At 44.2% G+C, this 17,625-nt stretch overlaps 1 protein-coding gene across 5 annotated transcripts in view; it reads right to left on the bottom strand.

The window, feature by feature from the left end:
• Positions 1-17,625, bottom strand: part of DRD1 (dopamine receptor D1) — a 600,123-nt gene that overhangs the window by 560,298 nt on the left and 22,200 nt on the right. For 2 of the 5 annotated variants that reach the window (XM_085001473.1, XM_085001472.1), the window contains one exon: positions 13,950-17,529. In XM_085001473.1, coding sequence (XP_084857599.1) covers positions 15,683-17,023 — 1,341 coding nt within the window. In that variant the 5' untranslated portion in view covers positions 17,024-17,529 and the 3' untranslated portion in view covers positions 13,950-15,682. 5 annotated transcript variants of the gene reach the window in all.

The raw sequence follows: 17,625 nt of genomic DNA, 5'->3' as shown, positions 1-17,625 counted from the left end.
CATCCTTGCAGCCAGCCACTCACCCATCCATCACCCACCCACCCACCCCCACCTCCACCCACCCATCCATATATCCACTTACTCACCCATTCATCCGCCCATCAGCAAATATTTACAGAGATCATTCCCTTTGCCTCTTCCTGGTGAAGCTGCCAAAATCTTTAAAAATAGTACCACACTGAATTGCAGACTGGATTCTGTACCAGGTGCTAGAGGGACATAAAAGGATTATCTGACAGGTTTTACCACAAATGTACATTCTTTACCCTTGGTATCCAGAATACACTTCCCGCTTACCCTCTGTGCCCACCCCCACTCCACCCCCCACCAACAGCAAAGAGATTACTTCTGAGACATTTCCCTCGTAAGGCAAATTGACTAGTCACATGTCTAGCTGACGCATCCAGCCTCACTAGCTTGAGATGTATATTTTTCTAAAGATTCAAGTGAAACAACTCCAACCTCCTAGCCTACCCATCAGGGAATGTCTGTCTTTCTTCTCACCTAGGGGGATCCTAGGTACCTACAGGGTGTCGATTCAGTCTCAGAAGGCAGGTCTCTTAGTCATCATCAAAAGGTCAGAACACAAAAATCCCTGCTTGGCTCAATAGCTGTCCTAGGTGACTTGGGCTCTCTGGCTTTTGTGGCCGATGGGGTTCACAGCATCAAGGCCATTTCTACCCAGGACAGGCATCCCCACTGTTGGTCCTGTACTATTCTCACCAGATACAAAATAAGGAGATCAAGGGGCTCTGGGGATTTAAAAAAAAAAAAAAGTCCCCTGTTCCCAAGTGTTTTATTCAGCTATGGTGACTGCACCAGACCTCTGCCTTCCAGAATGAAGCTCCTTAGGGACTCAATTCTCTCCAAACACGCCACACACATGCACACTGCCATGATCCAGGGTGTCTCTGTTAGAAAGAATGCACATATGGAGCTATGCGCTCTGCCCAGAATTCGTCCTCCCCTAAATTCTTGGGAAGTTGATACAAAGAGGTAGCTGGGTCGGAGCAGGGAGCTGCAGGGTGCCTCCCCAAGCCCAAGGGCTCATCCTACCACCAGAACCCTGGCTTGGCCTCCACACCCCCGCCTCGCCTGGTCTAGAGCAAGCCCCTCCCTCCCCAGTCCCACGACCTGCTCGCTGCCCACCCATGACGACCAGTAGTCCAACGTCCATCCCCTCCCCGCAGGTCTTCCGAAAGACTGATAAAGGCACACTTCCCTCTGTCTAGGATACCCAGTCACCGTCCCACTTTCCTTTCCGAATCTTCCGCCGCTTTATTTTCTGGGTTCCTTCTCTTCCTCCCAAGGAAGTGTCTCTATGAGTGGGCCAGGGGTCGGAGGGAGAAGCTACAGAGTGCAGAGACCATATCGCAGGCTGGTTCTGGGCATTAAATAAGGAAATGGATGTAAAGGTGCCCCGTGTGATGCCGAGGCCATAGAAGCACCAATAAACTTGCGCTCTCTTCACCCTTTTCTGGAGCTACTTCATTTTCTTTGAAACTACGACTTAGCTTCTAATTGCCCTTGACTTCAAATGTCACATTCGCTAGCCCATACCCTATTACTAATCCATTCTTGGCTAGTCCCTCCTACATTTCTTTTGTTCATGTTAAAGACGACTTTTCTTTTCACCTGTTGTAAGTCTTGCTGCCTCCTACACTGATTAATTCAGCTGGATGGAAAAAAAAGGACGAGCTCCTCCTCCATAAAACTCCAATTAATCAATCAGCCTAGAACCGAAGCCGCTTGGTACCGGTATTAGGTAGAAAGAACGGCAATGTTGCTGTGAGGCCTGGGACAGCGTGCAGAAAGAGCTAGACAGATAATTTTACGCTTGTAAGCCTCAATTTAATCATCTGTAGTACCTCAACTCATAAGGTTGTTGAGAAATTTGCCAATAGCCTAAGAGGAATTTCCAAGGCAGATCCTGATGTGTAGATGCAACAGAACATGAATTTGTTGCAGCAAGGCAGACAGACCCAGTTCTGGTCTGTTTATGTCACTTGGCTTATTTTTATGTATAGACTGTACAGAGGTCCCCTTTAAGCACGTTTACATGGAGTACTCCCCAAGATAGACTATATTCTGGGGCACAGAACATAATCTTTAAAAATATTTAAGGCTAGAAACATATAAAGTATATTGTCAGACCACAGTGGAGGTAAGCCAGAAATGCATCACAGAAAGATAACTCCCAAATGTTTGTAAATTATAAATGACACATTTCTAAATAACACAGGCGTCAAAGGAAAAGTCTCAAGCAAAGTTTTAAAATATTTTGAACTAAATGAAAATAAAAATACAATTATCAAAGTATATGGGATGCAGCAAAACCAGTTCTTCAAGGGAAATTTATCTTTTAAAAAAGAAATCTAAAATCAATCACCTAAGCTTATACCTTAGAAAACTAGAGAACTGAGAGTAACTTGAGCCAAAAGGGAACTAAAGAAAGCATATACATATATATGTGTGTGTATATACGTATATACATTATTTCTTCAAAGAGAAGAAGTCAAAGTCAATGAAATTGAAAACAGAAAAACATTTTTAAAAATTATTGATTCTTGGAAAGAATCAATAAAACTGATTTAAAATTTTGATAAGGAGTTCCCATCATGGTGCAGTAGAAACAAATCTGACTAGGAACCATGAAGTTGTGGGTTTGATCTCTGGCCTCGCTCAGTGGGTTAAGGATCCGGCAGTGCCATGAGCTGTGGTGTAGGCCAGCAGCTGTATCTCCAATTAGACCCTTAGCCTGGGAACCTCCATAGGCCAAGGATGTGGCCCTAAAAAGCAAAAATAAATAAATAAAATAAAATATTGATAAACCAAGAAAAAAGGAAAGATTGAGTTCCCGTGTGGCTCGGTTAAGAACGTGACATAGTGTCCATGAGGATGGGGGTTCAACCCCTGGCCTTACTCAGTGGGTTAAGTACCTGGTATTGCTGCAAGCTGCAGCATAGGTCATGGATGTGGCTTGGATCTGATATTGCCATGGCTATGGCATAGGCCGGCAGCTGCAGCTCTGATTCAACCCTTAGCCCAGGAACTTCTATAGGCAGTATGGCCATTAAAAAAAAAAAAAAGAAAGAAAGAAAGAAAAAAAGAAAAGGAGAGAAGACAAAAATTATAATATCAGAAATGAAAGAAAGGTTATGACTACTGATTCTATGGGCATTTAAAGGATAATAAAAGGGTACTAGGAAGAATTCCATGTCCCAAACTTGATAGCCTAGATGAAACAGGCCCATTTCTTGAAAGATACAAACTATCAAACTGACACATACCAAAAAGAGATAATCTGAATATGCCTATATTTGCTAAACAACTCAAATCAATAATTAACAGCCTTCCAAAAGAGAAAGCACCAATCAGGCCCAGATAACTTCACTAGCGAAGGCTATCAAACATTTAGGAAGAAATAATGCCGATTCTCTCCCATCTCTTCCCGCAAACAGAAGCAGGGGAAACAATTCCTAATTCACTCTATGGGGCCAGCATTTCTGCAAAACCAAAACCAGAGAGATTCCAAGAAAGGAAAACCTGAGACAATATCTTTCAGGAACACAGGCACTAAAATGCTCAACAAAATATCAGCCAATCAAATCCAATCATTTCTACGGAAATCATTTTATACCACAGCCACATGGGATTTATGCTAGGATGTAACCCTGGTTCAACACTCCAAAATCAACCGATGCAATCCACCATATTAATGGGCTAAAGAAGAAAAGTCATAATAGCAGTTAATTCAGTAAAAAAGCATTTAATAAAATCTAGTAGCCATTCATGGTTTTAAAAACGCTCAGCAAACTAGGAGGAACAGAGGTAAACTTCCTCAACTTAGTAATGAATATCTTCAAAAATCCTCCGGCTGACATCTTATTTAACAGTGAGAGACTGGATATTTTTCCCCAAGACAGGGAACAAAGAGAGAATTTCTTCTTTCACCCTACTCACCCCACCCCCGGCCTCCTGCACCAAGAAACACCTGATTCTATAGCTGGGGCAGGAAATATATGGAATGAGTCTGGAGCATCTTGTAGTTTCAGAAACAAAGGAAGTACCAAAATAAAAATAAAAATCTTACAATGGTGGAGGTAGGTCAAAGTGAGACAGAAGCCCATCGAAAGAGCTCCCAGTGGCCAAAGGTGGAACAATTTGAGCAACAAAATAAAGTATTGGGGAGTTCCCGTCGTGGCGCAGTGGTTAACGAATCCGACTAGGAACCATGAGGTTGCGGGTTCGGTCCCTGCCCTTGCTCAGTGGGTTAACGATCCCGCGTTGCCGCGAGCTGTGGTGTAGGTTGCAGACGCGGCTCGGATCCCGCGTTGCTGTGGCTCTGGCATAGGCCGGTGGCTACAGCTCCGATTCAACCCCTAGCCTGGGAACCTCCATATGCCGCGGGAGCGGCCCAAGAAATAGCAACAACAACAACAACAAAAGACAAAACACAAAAGACAAATAAATAAATAAATAAAGTATTGGATTATAACTCAAAGTAAAATACAGATACCTATGATCCAGACTGATATGAATAAATGAACAAAGAAATAAACAAACATGTGTGGGAAATTGGACACATTTTCCATACAGAAGAATTCCGTATTTAGGCACTCTCTGTACTGCCTTTGCAATTTCTCTATAAATCTTAAACGCTTCTAAAATAAAATTTTTATTTAAAAAAAAATGAGATGGCAGTACTTAATTTCTTGACAAACCACAAGCTCTCCCCTCCTCCTCCCTCCCCTCTCCCTCTGCTCCCATCTCCTATATTGAATTTGGAGTCTCTGTTCAATGCACATCTGTGATTTAATAACCATCAGGGTGAAAACAAGAGAAAGAAAGCTAAGTACCTACTCATTCTTTACTGTGAAGCCAGAGGGAGTCTGAACAGAGGTCTTGTGACATGTAACCTCATCTCCCCAAAGCAATCAGCCTTTGGAGTTCCCGTCGTGGCTCAGCAGAAATGGATGTGACTAGGACCCATGAGGTTTGGGGTTTGATCCCTGGCCTTGCTCAGTGGGTTAAGGATCCGGCGTTGCCATGAGCTGTGGTGTGGGTCGCAGTCGCGGCTCTGATCTAGCATTGCTGTGGCTGTGGTGTAGGTTGGCAGCTACAGCTCTGATTTGACTCCTAGCCTGGGAACCTCCATATGCCATGGGTGCGGCCCTAAAAAGACAAAAAGACAAAAAATAAATAAATAAATAAAAGCAATCAGCCTTTAACGTGAACTGATGCTCTAACTAGATCCCCAAAGACTCTTTCCCATATACAGTTGTGTCTGAAATAACATAGCGTCCCGATTTAACAAACTCAGTCTGCATGTGACAGTCAGCCAGTCTCCCTGACCAGTATCTGGCCTCAGCATGCTCTCTGCCTGTGACTTGCTGTTCTAATCTCTTACAGGTTACAGAGTCTGAGGCTTCACCCTTCAATTTCTTTCTCCTTGTAGAATAAAAGACCAAATAAAGAAGCCTATCTTTCCCTTCAATCCAGCCCTCAAGGCTTTTATCCTCACACTCTGAATTTACCACCTGAAGCCTTTCATACCTATTCTCTGGAAATGTCTAAAATGAGCCTGTGGGAGCATTTTACATAAAACTTTCACTAAAACATTTAATATCTATGTCAAGGATGAGAAAAATAGAATTTGAAAACCTTCCCAAAGGTTAAACCTGAGAACGAATGCTAGAGTGTTTTTCAGTTTTAAAATAATCTGAAGTGGTTGGGACGGCTGTGGCAGACAGCGTTTCAGAAAAAGTGTTTAAACATTTGAGTAGTCACAACCTAGCTGGAGAACAAGAGTGATTTCAACAGGGAAAATGGCAGTGGCCTCTCTTGCTGTGCCTAATAGCACGCGGCATTTTTGCTCATAAAACTTGGAAAAAATTCTGGCAGGAGCTTGTTGGGGGCTCAGGGACTAGAGGTCCCTCAGGCTCTGAGCTTTCCAAAATCACCTGGAAATGTTGGAAAGCAGAGAGGGAAAATGCATTGGTTCTAAAATATGACAAAAATACCTGCAAAACTGAAATTATGAGCAATTTCAAGACATTTAAAAATCTTTTCTGGTAGCAATACAATGATATTTAAGAAGGATGTGAGAACATTCTAATATGTTTGATACGCTGAGCATTGGAGTCCCACAAACAAAGAGCATGGAGGGTCCACAAAGTTGTTAAAATCGTCCAGACCTCTGAGGGGACTTGGTTCTTGAAAAGGGGACTTCTGAGGGCTCTTACTGATGACCCCAACCTCAAGTCCCCCAGGATGCCACCATGAGTGCTTTCCATCATTTCTCAAAAGCTGAACAGAAAAAATGCCTGAACCTCCAAAAGGCCACACAGACTATGTTTTCCAAAGTGAGATGTTCTCAGTCAAGAAAATTATCCCCAGGAGTTTCTCTTGCAGCTCAGCAGGTTACCAACCATGAGGATTCCGATTCGATTCCTGGCCTCACTCAGTGGGTTAAGGATCCAGCGTTGCCATGAGCTGTGGTGTAGGTTGCAGGTGAGGCTCAGATCCTGAGTAGCTGTGGCTGTGGTGAAGGCCAGCAGCTGCAGCTCCCACTCAACCCCAAGCCTGGGGATCTCCATACGCCACAGGTGCAGCCCTAAAAAGCAAAAAAGAAGAAGAAGAAATCTTATCCCAAATATGGGCTCTGTGGAAGGACCTTTTGTGTGGGAAAGAAAGATCCCGATCCCTCCTGGGAAAAGCGGAGGGGCTTTGGAGCAGGTGGCCAGGTGTCCTGCTCCACACAGATCTGTTGAGGGTCCATGAGCCAGTCCTGGACCTCTCCCGGTTCAGCATGCTTCTTTTTTTTTTTTTTTCAGCAAGCTTATTAAAAAAGAAAAAAACAGTATAAGAAAGTTCTCTTGATGGCCTAGCGGTTAAGGGTCTGGCATTGTCACTGCTGTGGCACAGGTGGGAATGTCTGCATGCTGGGGGCATGGCCAAAAATATTATAATTGCACATGTGATAATACATAAACACAAGCTTCTGGTAAAAACTAAGAAAATACATAGAAAGGAAAAAGTGAAAGCTGCCCCTCTTCCAGATCTAAGTGATATCATATGGTATTTGTCTTTCTCTTTCTGACTTACTTCACTCAGGATGAGAGTCTCTAGTTCCATCCATGTTGCTGCAAATGGCATTATTTTGTTCTTTTTTATGGCTAAGTAGTATTCCATTGTGTCTAGTCACTTAGGATGGAACATGTAATGTGAGACAAAAGAATGTATACATGTAAGTGTAACTGGATCACCATGTTGTACAGTAGAAAAAAATATATATATAAATAAATGATAAAAAATAAAAAGATACATTTTTAAAAAAAAAAAGCTGCCCCTCTTCGCTCTCTCCAGAGACACCACTATTTTCAGGTAGGCAGGCATTTTCCTGCATCTTTCCCTATGTGCTGACATAAGAAATATGTATTTCTTACACTGTTTTAAATAGAAGCAATCATATGGTCCGCATTGTTTTGTAACTTGCTTTTTCACTTCCTGGAGATCCTTCCATAATAGTGCATACCATTATGGTATGCATCTTTCTTCCCAACTATCTCATACCATGAACATCCTACATTTTAGTTATTTGTTTCGCTTGGGTTTTCTTCAGTGGGGCTTTTGAAGCAAGGTTGCCGTCTTGACACAGGAATCTCTGAGCACACGGGTGAGTATGGAGGTAAGCCAGATTCCTAGAAGTGGAACTGCTAGGTCAAACTGCTGGCAGGATTTAACACTGGTTGTTAATATCAAAGATCCGTTCAATGTCCTGTCAGTTACATACTTGTCAGTTGGGCAGGGGAGTGTCTGTTTCCTAGCCCTAAGGCAGAGGTTCTGCGGCTGTACTTTGACAGAGCCACATTCAAGTGTGACATTCTAAATTGCATGGTCCCGTGAGAAGCAAATAAGCTTTCATTGCAATATGGGTGCAATGGATTCGTTCTAAAAACGGCGTTAAAATCTACTTTTGCCGTGAACGACCAGGCTACTTAAATACAGTCACCTTCTTGTCCCAGGTGCCCTCTCAGACTGGATCCTCTTTAATCCTCTCCCACAACAGTCAGGAACAGGCTGTTTTACAGCGACGCCACCATCAGTCGAGGAGAACTTCACAGCTGTTTGGGCAGGATTAGCGTGGACATCCCCCCCACCCCCGCCCCCGCTTTCCCCAGTTTAACAGCCAACAGCAGTGTGTGCTAAAGTGGCATCTTACAAATGGGGCTGGACATTATCTTAATTACAGTCAACATGTTTATAATGCTAAATACATCTGACCTAAAAACTCAGCCTCAAAACAGCCTGCATGCGGCTAGATCATCTCGGAACACACTGGTGACATTTGGTTGACATTTCGCCTCTCCCCCGTGTGAAAGGTTGATCACTCACAATCCGTGCACAGCGATATGAGAGAGGGCCCTGGTTGGCCATTACGATCCCATCCCTATTACTTTCCTGAGATTGTATCAGTATCAGAGAAACCTAACTTAGCAGAGATCAGCCCCGTAACCTCAGCAGAGTTAACTCCACAGTGAAAATGAAGGTATGTGTATAAGCAGTTATGCATTTTCATCAAGTCATGAATTCACCCATTCATTAAAAAAACATATGCATATTTAACCGGGACACTCCTGTGTGCCAGGCTATCCTGGACACTGGGAAGACAGCGCTGAAAAGGATACATTCTGTGCCTCTAGGAGCTCCTCCGAGACACAGGGGACATGGCCAGCACGCGACAGGATTCATACCCTGCAGCGGGCCACCAGCCTAGGGGAGGAAGGGTCAGAAAAGGGTTCCAGTGAGGCTGACGCCTGACCTGAGGCTCAAACAGATGAAGATGGGAAGAAGGGAGTCCCAACCGGGAAGAGAGTAAAGGAATGTCACCAGGTAACAGGTGAGTAAGGCTGCAGGAGGGTGTGAGGAAGAAAGGGACTTGTGTTCACACCCAGCCATTATCACCCGACCATCTGGTTAGCTGTCCAGATGCTCTGAACAGGTCCCCAAGCGATTACTTTGCCAGCCTGTGGGACATCATTTGGTCCAAACATTCCAATGAGTTTAAATTTTTTTTTCGTCTTTTTTCTTTTCTTTTCTTTTTCTTAGGGCCACACCCGCGACATATGGAGGTTCCCAGGCTAGGGGTCCAATCAGAGATGTCGCTGCCAGCCTACACCACAGCCACAGCAACACAGGATCTGAGCTGTGTCTATGATCTATACCACAGCTCACAGCAAGGCTGGATCATTAACCCACTGAGCGAGGCCAGGGATTGATGGATGGAACCAATCCAGTGAGTTTAAATGAATCTCTACCCCCTGTCCTATATCCAAAAAATCCACCCAGTGCCCCTTGCTCAGCCCCTTGTTTGCAGGTACCAGAATTCCAACCTCAATTGTTCACATTCCTTGCCTGTCCACCCCTCAAGCCCACCTCCAGTGCCATTTCCTTCCCAGCCCTGCCCGTTCCCACGCCCCTTCAGCAGCACTGGCTCTCTAGCTAAGCATCTTCTCCCTTCCTGCCGTGTCTTCTCCTCCTTCCCTCCCCTCTCCCTCCCACAATGACACACTGAGCACCAGGCAGGTGTAGATAAATGTTTGCCGAATTCCACCAAGTGTGCCCTGATCCAAACTGACCCCTGAACGTGGAGTGTTTTGACCTTTGGCTCAGCCATCTCCCAACTCTGTTATCTTTGAACTCCACAAGGACATGGTTTTGAAATTGAAATGTCCTCTTGACTTCAAATTTGTGCCCTGTCCAAAGACATGAACCCCCTGTTAGTGCTTAAAGACCATCAACCTTACTTTTGCTAATGTTTCGATCTGGGTAATAGGATGGATGCACAGGGGTTTATCACACAATCTTATCTTTTTTAACGTGATTGAAAATGTCAATAATAAAAAGTGGCTTTTAACCCACCAATGTTCGAGGTGATGTGGAAGCCCCCTGAACAAGTTACTCACTTGGTCAGGGCTAGTTCCTGGCAAACAGAAAGGATTCCTCATCAAAACAATAAGCTTTGGGAGTTCCTGTCATGGCTCAGAGGAAATGAATCTGACTGGCATCCGTGAGAACACAGGTTCGATCCCTGACCTTGCTCAGTGAGTTAAGGATCCGGCATTGCTGTGAGCTATGGTATAGGTTGCAGACATGGCTCAGATGTGGCGTTGCTGTGTCTGAGGCATAGGCCTGGGGCTACAGCTCCGATTAGACCCCTAGCCTGGGAACTCCATATGCTGCAGGTACCAAAAAAAAGACCAAAAAAAAAAAAAAAAAAAAAAAGAATAAACTTTAGAGTCAGACAGCCCTAGATTTAAACCTGCCCCATCATTTACTGTGTGACTTTGGACACATTACGTGCCCTTTCTGAATCTTTCAAAAGAAAAAAAAAGAGTTCCCTAATGTGGCACAGTGGGTTAAGAATCCAACTGCAGCAGCTCAAGTCACTGTGGAGGCATGGGTTCAATCCCTGGCCCAGTGAAGTGGGTTAAAGGATCTGGTGTTGCTGAAGCTGTGGCAGAGGTCACAGCTGTGGCTCAGATTCAATCCCTTGCTCAGGAACTTCCATATGCTGTGGGTATGACCATTAAAAAAAAAGGAGTAGTAGAGACAGGAAGACGGTACCAAGGAAGGCCTTCTGCAATTATGCCCTATTGAATCATAAAATGGGTAGGAACAGACACATAAAGACAACAGGGGAGGATATTCCAGGCAGAGGGAACAGCATGTGCAAAGCATAAAGACAAGAAAGTACCTAGTACACACCACAAGCTGTATGAAGTTCAAAAGGTCTGTAGGGACAGTGCTAGTGGGGTAGTAGCCATAGATGAAGCTACAGAGACCACCAGGGGTCTGTTCAGGAAGGACCTTATGCGAGTTTGTTTGTTTTTCCTGAAAGTAACTGGGAATCATTGACAAATGTTAAGCAAGGGCATAATATCTCTTCGGGGTCTGGAGATATCATTCCATCAGCTTTCGAGCAGCAAAGAGAACAGCGCTGGAACACCTATAAGATCCACCTTCAGCAGTAATGGATCTCATAGGCAATATTGTCGAGCCTGAAAAAAAATCTTAGAAATCCTCTTCTAACCCTCTTACTGTAGAGATGTGCCTTTTCAAGGGTTCAAAGGTAGTTCATCCAAACACCTTACCCTAAACATTTTTTTCAATGAAATTACAAACTCTGCCCTATAATTCAGTCCTTCCAGGAACCACTGCCACCTGCCAGTTTGCTGGCATTTCTGCTAGGTGGGCTCATCTCTCTGGATATAACTCAGCATGATCCTCCTCAATGGCTGAAAACATTCACCAATTTTGAGAGCAGGTAGAATAGATATTCTCTGTGCATGAGAACAATTTTAATGGATTTTGTACATTTTCTCATAGTGATTAGAAAGTTAAACCCTTTTAAACCAGAGATTATTCCTGCGCTTCTAATACTATTTAAATTACAACTCCCAAATCTTGAAGGATGTGACTGACTCCGGTCCAAATGCTGCATCTTTTAATTCTGGACATCACATGGAAGTTACTTAACACGACAGAAGGCACTCTGACCAGATTGGCCTGGTCACAAGTTCTTAGAGGAGTTCTCTATGCTGTAATGCTTGTCATCATCTCAATCCTCCTTACACATAAACAGGTTGATTAGGTCATGTTTCTCTCCAGGAAATCTCAAAGAAATCCATAGAGGTGCAGCCAATCTTTTTAATACTACAATCTCATGATCCACCGAGCTAGTTCCTTCGAATAACCACTGGAACCAGCTTGTGCAGAGCAACAGACCCCAGTTTTAACAGGCCAGACCTGGCCTGCCATCCACTCATGAAACAAATGCTGCCAGGTAAATAAGATTTCATAGACTACACCATCGTGGACAGATTTCTTTCATCAGGATCTAATAGAAAATTCAGGCAAGTCCCTTAACCACGCAGATATAAAAAGCTATTGGCTTCTGGAATACCAGGGAACCACAGCAAAAGAGAGTGATGTCTGGGAGAATCCCAAACCACCTGCACTCTAAAAGCCATTTCCATTTGCTTCAAGCAACCATGCAAGAATTCAAATGTATTCTAGCTCCATGACTAGTAATGCAATAAATATTGTCATCAATCCCTTCCAAGGACAGATCCTGCAGAGATTCAGTGAACCCAATATCTCAGGGATCAGGGGCCTTAAAGACATTAGCTTCTTTTAAATCTTCACGAGAACCTGCTTGTTTATGTCCATTTCACAAATGGGCAAACAGGCTCAGAGAGGTCTGGACATTTATTGACGCTCACACAGCTTGAAAGCAGTAGCTGAAGTGTGAACCCATGTCTGTTTGAAACAAAGCCCGGACTTTCTGCACCCCAGGCCCCTGCTTGCAGGTTGGCTCCTAGTGGGTAGAAGGACCGGCCCTGAATTGGAGCTGGTCCAGGCCTGGGGGGAAATCAGGACGGAGCCCCTCGAGAGTGCAGAGTTCAGAAGGTCCCCAAGAGTGAACTACTTAGTTTGCTATTTGGTGTGACCCCCTAACTTCTTCCCAGGAAGAAGTGAATGCAGAGGTTTTGTCCTCCTCATTTAATGGATCAGGACAGGTGAGACTCAGAGACCATGACTTGCTTAGATCCCAAGAAAATCCAATGCCTCTCCTGCATAAATTCCCGCTCTACCAACAGTAGCCCAGGGCTCAGTGTACCTCCTTTAAGACTTTCTGACATTCCATCACCAGTAAGAGCTCCATATCTATTTGACCAGGAAATGCATCGTATTAGATGGGAAGGAAAAATAAATACCTCTTTTAAATTGACCCTGTCTTACTAGAGTGTCTCACATATATTTAGCCTCATCACGAAAGTTAAATGAACGATATGTCATACTTTCATCTTGCTGTTGTGGTTGTAAATTAAATTCTCTGAAAGAGCCTGTCAGTAAAATCAACATTTCATAAGATACCCTTTATCTATCCAACATGCCAGGAACCCAAAGTATGGTTGCATCCACAGTGTCCTGAATTTTACAATTATGTAATATAATTTCTGGACATGTCTTTATTTTTCACTCTGCCAGTGAAATACATGGTGAAGGCTTTTGTGCCATGTTCCACTGGTCAGACAGTGACAACCCTGAGCATCGGAGCCGATGTTGCTGGACAGCTAAAGGACAACATCGAACCGCCAGAAATCAAGATGTGCAGAAAGTTAGGAAGCAGAAAGAAAAGGCATCATGCTTTATGTGTGTCCTAGATATGTTCTTTATATGCCAAAGCCTGGGGAAGGCAAAAATGGAATTTAAAAGGCCACCATCTGTTGTGTGATGTTCCAAATTATAAACATAACCCTTAATTTCTACATTACCTACTTTTCAGGCATTCTCCTTCCTTGGGATCAAAATAGGGAGGGGAGTGGTTATCACAGTAACTCAATAGCTTTGGCAGGACCAGCGGGTGAGCCTTGCAAGACTTTTTGATAAGCCCAGCATCACAACCTGTATCTTTTCTCCAGGAAGAAATCTCTTGTTATACTTTACTCTTAAAACACACGCTACACATACAGCGGTTGCCATAAGCTAAGGGTCCACGACCATGCACACAAGCCACAGTCTTTTCTGTGATATCTGTTACTTAAAATCTCTGGGATCTTTGAAAGAAAAAGCAGAGATTTTAGAAATCTTTCAAAGCTGTGAAATGAAAAGTAGAGTAATTCTCCGAGCAAAGAAAAAGTTCTTTTTGAAAAAAAAAAAAAAAGTTTTTTGAGACCGAAAGAAAACAGGAGTATACTGCCCAAATCAACTCTGTTGAAATGGTCAAAGGCAACATGTGGCATACATAACAGAGAAATCGCCACTTAAAAAAGAGGAAAAAAAGTAATGTATCCTCGAAAATGCCCATTTTCCTACATGTAGAATATCCTAGCTCTTAAAACACATTTAACAAATGCAACACAGCCCATTTAGGGTTGATCTGAGTTCACAAAATAATTTTATTATATGTAAGAAAGCATACAGGCAATAAAATGAAGAAAACATTCACAATGCATAAATAACACAGACCTGATGCAGGAGATCCTTTGCAGTAGGTATCCTTCTCCTTACCCATTTCAAGTAAATGTTAAGTCAATTGCTCACCCACAAGAATACTTTGTAAACATTTCCAAAAAAATTCTCTTGAAATGCCCCACATGAATTACTAGCTGGCAATGGAGATTTATGATACTTTTTACAGCCCAGATGATGACACAGGAACTTGATTCCAAAGCACAGAGAAAGGGCTAGCATTTGTCAAAAGAGATGCTGATGGCTTTGGGATGCTTAATATACCCAAAGAGAAAGGAAAGGGTCGCCTGTTTTTTTCCACCAACAGAAGTGTCTTACTTGAGGAAGATAATGAGGCACTATCTGTTAGAATACATTTAGACTTAAAAAAAAAAAAATTCTCAGTTCAGATTAAAGCACTACGAAAAGTAGCCCCACTGAAAAGCTTGGTTTGACCTGGTAAGATGGTGATGTAAGATCTGACCTTGGTCCACTGGTGAACCTGTTGTGACACATGAGTTAAGGAAACTCACTGTCTTCCCACAAATCTAACCAGGACAGCCATTTATTTGGTTCAGAAAAGCTATCTGACACAGGAAATGAAAAAAGACAGAGAGGGCCAGTTATTTTACATAAATACAAAGTGGCAAATACTTTTTATTACCACCAAAGGTCGTAAATTTCAAGCTGGACGCTTAAGCTGTTTTTTATTTCAGATATTTACAGAACTGTAACTCATTCTCAGGCAAAAGTCTTCGTCACTTAAAAAAATCTGAACACAGGAGGAGCTATGCTTTTTAAAAAATCTTTCTAAATCTTTTCAGGAGGAAAAAAAAAAACAATCTGAGCGTTTGTGAATTCTCACCTCGAATTTATTCTTGCCAATGAATTTTAAGGAATCCTCACAACTTCAGTTTCTATTAGTCTTTGCTGTATTTCTGGAAGTTTTATATGAGCATTTAGAAACTCAGAGAGTCTGTGTATTTGTTTCACTGGCTGATAAAGTGCTAGTTCAATGGACAAAAAATGCTATTGTAAGATCTCAGAAAACTCATTCATTTATCCTATTAAATATGATAAATATAGATTTATTATAATAAATTTTAAATATCCATATAATACAATAAATAAATAAAACCAATACCAACAAAGCATCAACACTGGAAAAAAAAATCCCATTCCTATTGTAAGGCTCAATTCTTTTTTAGGAATAATTTATGAAGGCATGCACCTACCTTTACAATCTGAAAACTTTGCTTGGACCAGTGTTAGCACCTGTTTGTACACAGCAAACTCAACCCTTCTCATTTCCTTCCCGGAAAAATCTAATTTTTAAATGAAGCTCTTCATTTCTTGCTTCTGTGCCCTATTTTTTAAAGTCCTAAGATAAGAATCAGTTTCTAAAAATAATTTTGGAGCCAAAGACACGTCCCTTATGAATGATCGCCTCACATGTGTCCCTCTGATTCACTATGAACAACACAGAAAACACATTGGAACGTATTTTAAAATGTGGTTAGTGGTGGGTTGGAGGGAAAGCAGCAGAGGAGGGCTCGCCTGACAGCTCAGGGTCTCATCACGCCTCAGTTTCTTCACAACAAGCCCCAGAGAAATCTCCTCTAGCTTTTGGGATGAGTGGGTCTGTTAAGATTCACCTTGGAGTTCAGGTCGGGTGCTGTCCATTTTGTGTGATGGGCTGGATCTTCTCTAGAGAGACATCAGTGTCATAATCCAAAATGACAGACAGGGCTGGGGACAGCTTCTCCAAGGGCTTGGCTATGCCACCTGCCTCTTCCTTCTTCAGGTCCTCAGAGGAGCCCACAGCATGGGGGATCAGATACACCAGATTGCAGTCCTTGGAGATGGAGCCTCGCGGCTCGTGATGGCTGGAAAACACCACGGCCCCATTGTTATTGATGCTCACCGTCTCTATGGCATTAGTTGACGTCGGGCAGAGTCGGTAGCATCCTAAGAGGGTGGAAAATGCCTTCCGAAAATCAGCATTAAAGGCATAGATGATGGGGTTCAAGGAGGAATTAGCCCACCCAAACCACACAAACACGTCAAAGGTGATGGAATCAATGCAGAAGGGCTTGGTCTCCCCAGACCCACAGAAGGGCACCATGCAGTTCAAGATGAAGAAGGGGAGCCAGCAGCACACAAACACCCCCATGATCACGGACAGCGTCTTCAGGACTTTAGTCTCTCTTTTGAAGGACATCTTAAAGGAGCTTTCTGGTTGAGAACACTCCGCAGGGTTGCCATTACCTGCAGTGGTCTGGCAATTCTTGGCGTGGACCGCTGCCCTCTCCAAGGCCGAGATGCGCCGTATTTGTTTCTGGGCGATCCTGTAGATCCTGGTGTAGGTGACAATCATGATGGCCACGGGGATGTAAAAGCTGATTAGGGAGGATGAAATGGCATAGGTCCTGCTCAAGCTGGAGTCACAGTTGTGGGTGGTCTTGCCCAGGGAAGTGACATTCCCATCGGAGGGGCTCGTGGGTTTTGCCTTGTGCCAGCTGAGCTGCACTGGGATAAAGGAGATGAGAACGGACAGAGTCCATGCCACGCTGATCAGAATGAAGGCTGCCTTGGGGGTCATCTTCCTCTCATACCGGAAGGGGCTAGAGATGGCCCAGTACCTGTCCACGCTGATCACACAGAGGTTGAGGATGGACGCGGTAGAGCACATGATGTCAAAGGCCACCCAGATGTTACAGAAGGACCCAAAGGGCCAGAAGCCAGCGATCTCAGCCACCGCTTTCCAGGGCATGACCAAGACAGCCACCAAGAGATCCGATACGGCTAAGGAGATGACGAAGAAGTTGGTCACCTTGGAACGCAGGTGTCGGAACCTGATGACGGCGGCACAGACCAGCGTATTCCCCAGGAGTGTGGACAGGATGAGCAGCGACAGGAAACAGGCGGTGAGGATGCGGAAGGAGAAGTCCCTCTCCACCACCAGCCCGGTGCCGTCCATGGTGGAGGTGTTCAGCGTCCTCATCTTCCTGAGGGAGAGCCCAGAGGGGGTTCTGACACCCCTCAAGTTCCTAGGCGGGGATTAGGGGTCGATCAGAGCTGCAGGAGTCCTGGCTGGCCAGGCGGTCCCTGGCTCAGCGCCACTTGCTCCCCTGGGTGGAGGACCTCACCAGCGTGCCATCACAAGGCCACAACAACTGGGCGGCAGGAGCCTGCCCTGGGCCGTCCAAGACAGCCCCTCGGAAGGTCCCTCTTGCTCTCTACAACTGTCTTCTGACTCCTTTGCTTCAGGTCACTGTTACGGGGACCAGATGGCCCTTCAATGCCCCATGGAAAGCACTGGCTTTTTAGCATATTCTAAGCTGTCAGTTCAGAGACTCCCAGGCCTCTGCCGAGCTAGTCAATTGTAGTCACATTTACGGGCTGTTGCCTCTCGGGTGGTGACAGAGAATTCTCCCTTTCTGAGGCGCAGCTGAAAATACATGCCTCGCACCTCCAAGCCCCTGACTCCGCAGCAGCTCCCCGAAAGCCCTAGAAAGCAAAGAGAGAGCTGAGGACGTTTGCCAAGATTTGAGCAGATCGCATCTTTACTTGCCAAGCCCAATCCAACTCCGGGAGAGCCACCTA

This window comes from Sus scrofa, chromosome 16 (genome assembly GCF_054392235.1).
Source record: "Sus scrofa isolate SSC_HxYL_T2T_F1_AM1 chromosome 16, Sscrofa_HxYL_maternal_Yorkshire_Landrace_v2.0, whole genome shotgun sequence".
Taxonomy (NCBI): Eukaryota; Metazoa; Chordata; class Mammalia; order Artiodactyla; family Suidae; genus Sus; species Sus scrofa.
The sequence above is the reverse complement of the archived record's forward strand: the minus strand, read 5'-3'. Positions and strand labels throughout refer to the sequence as shown.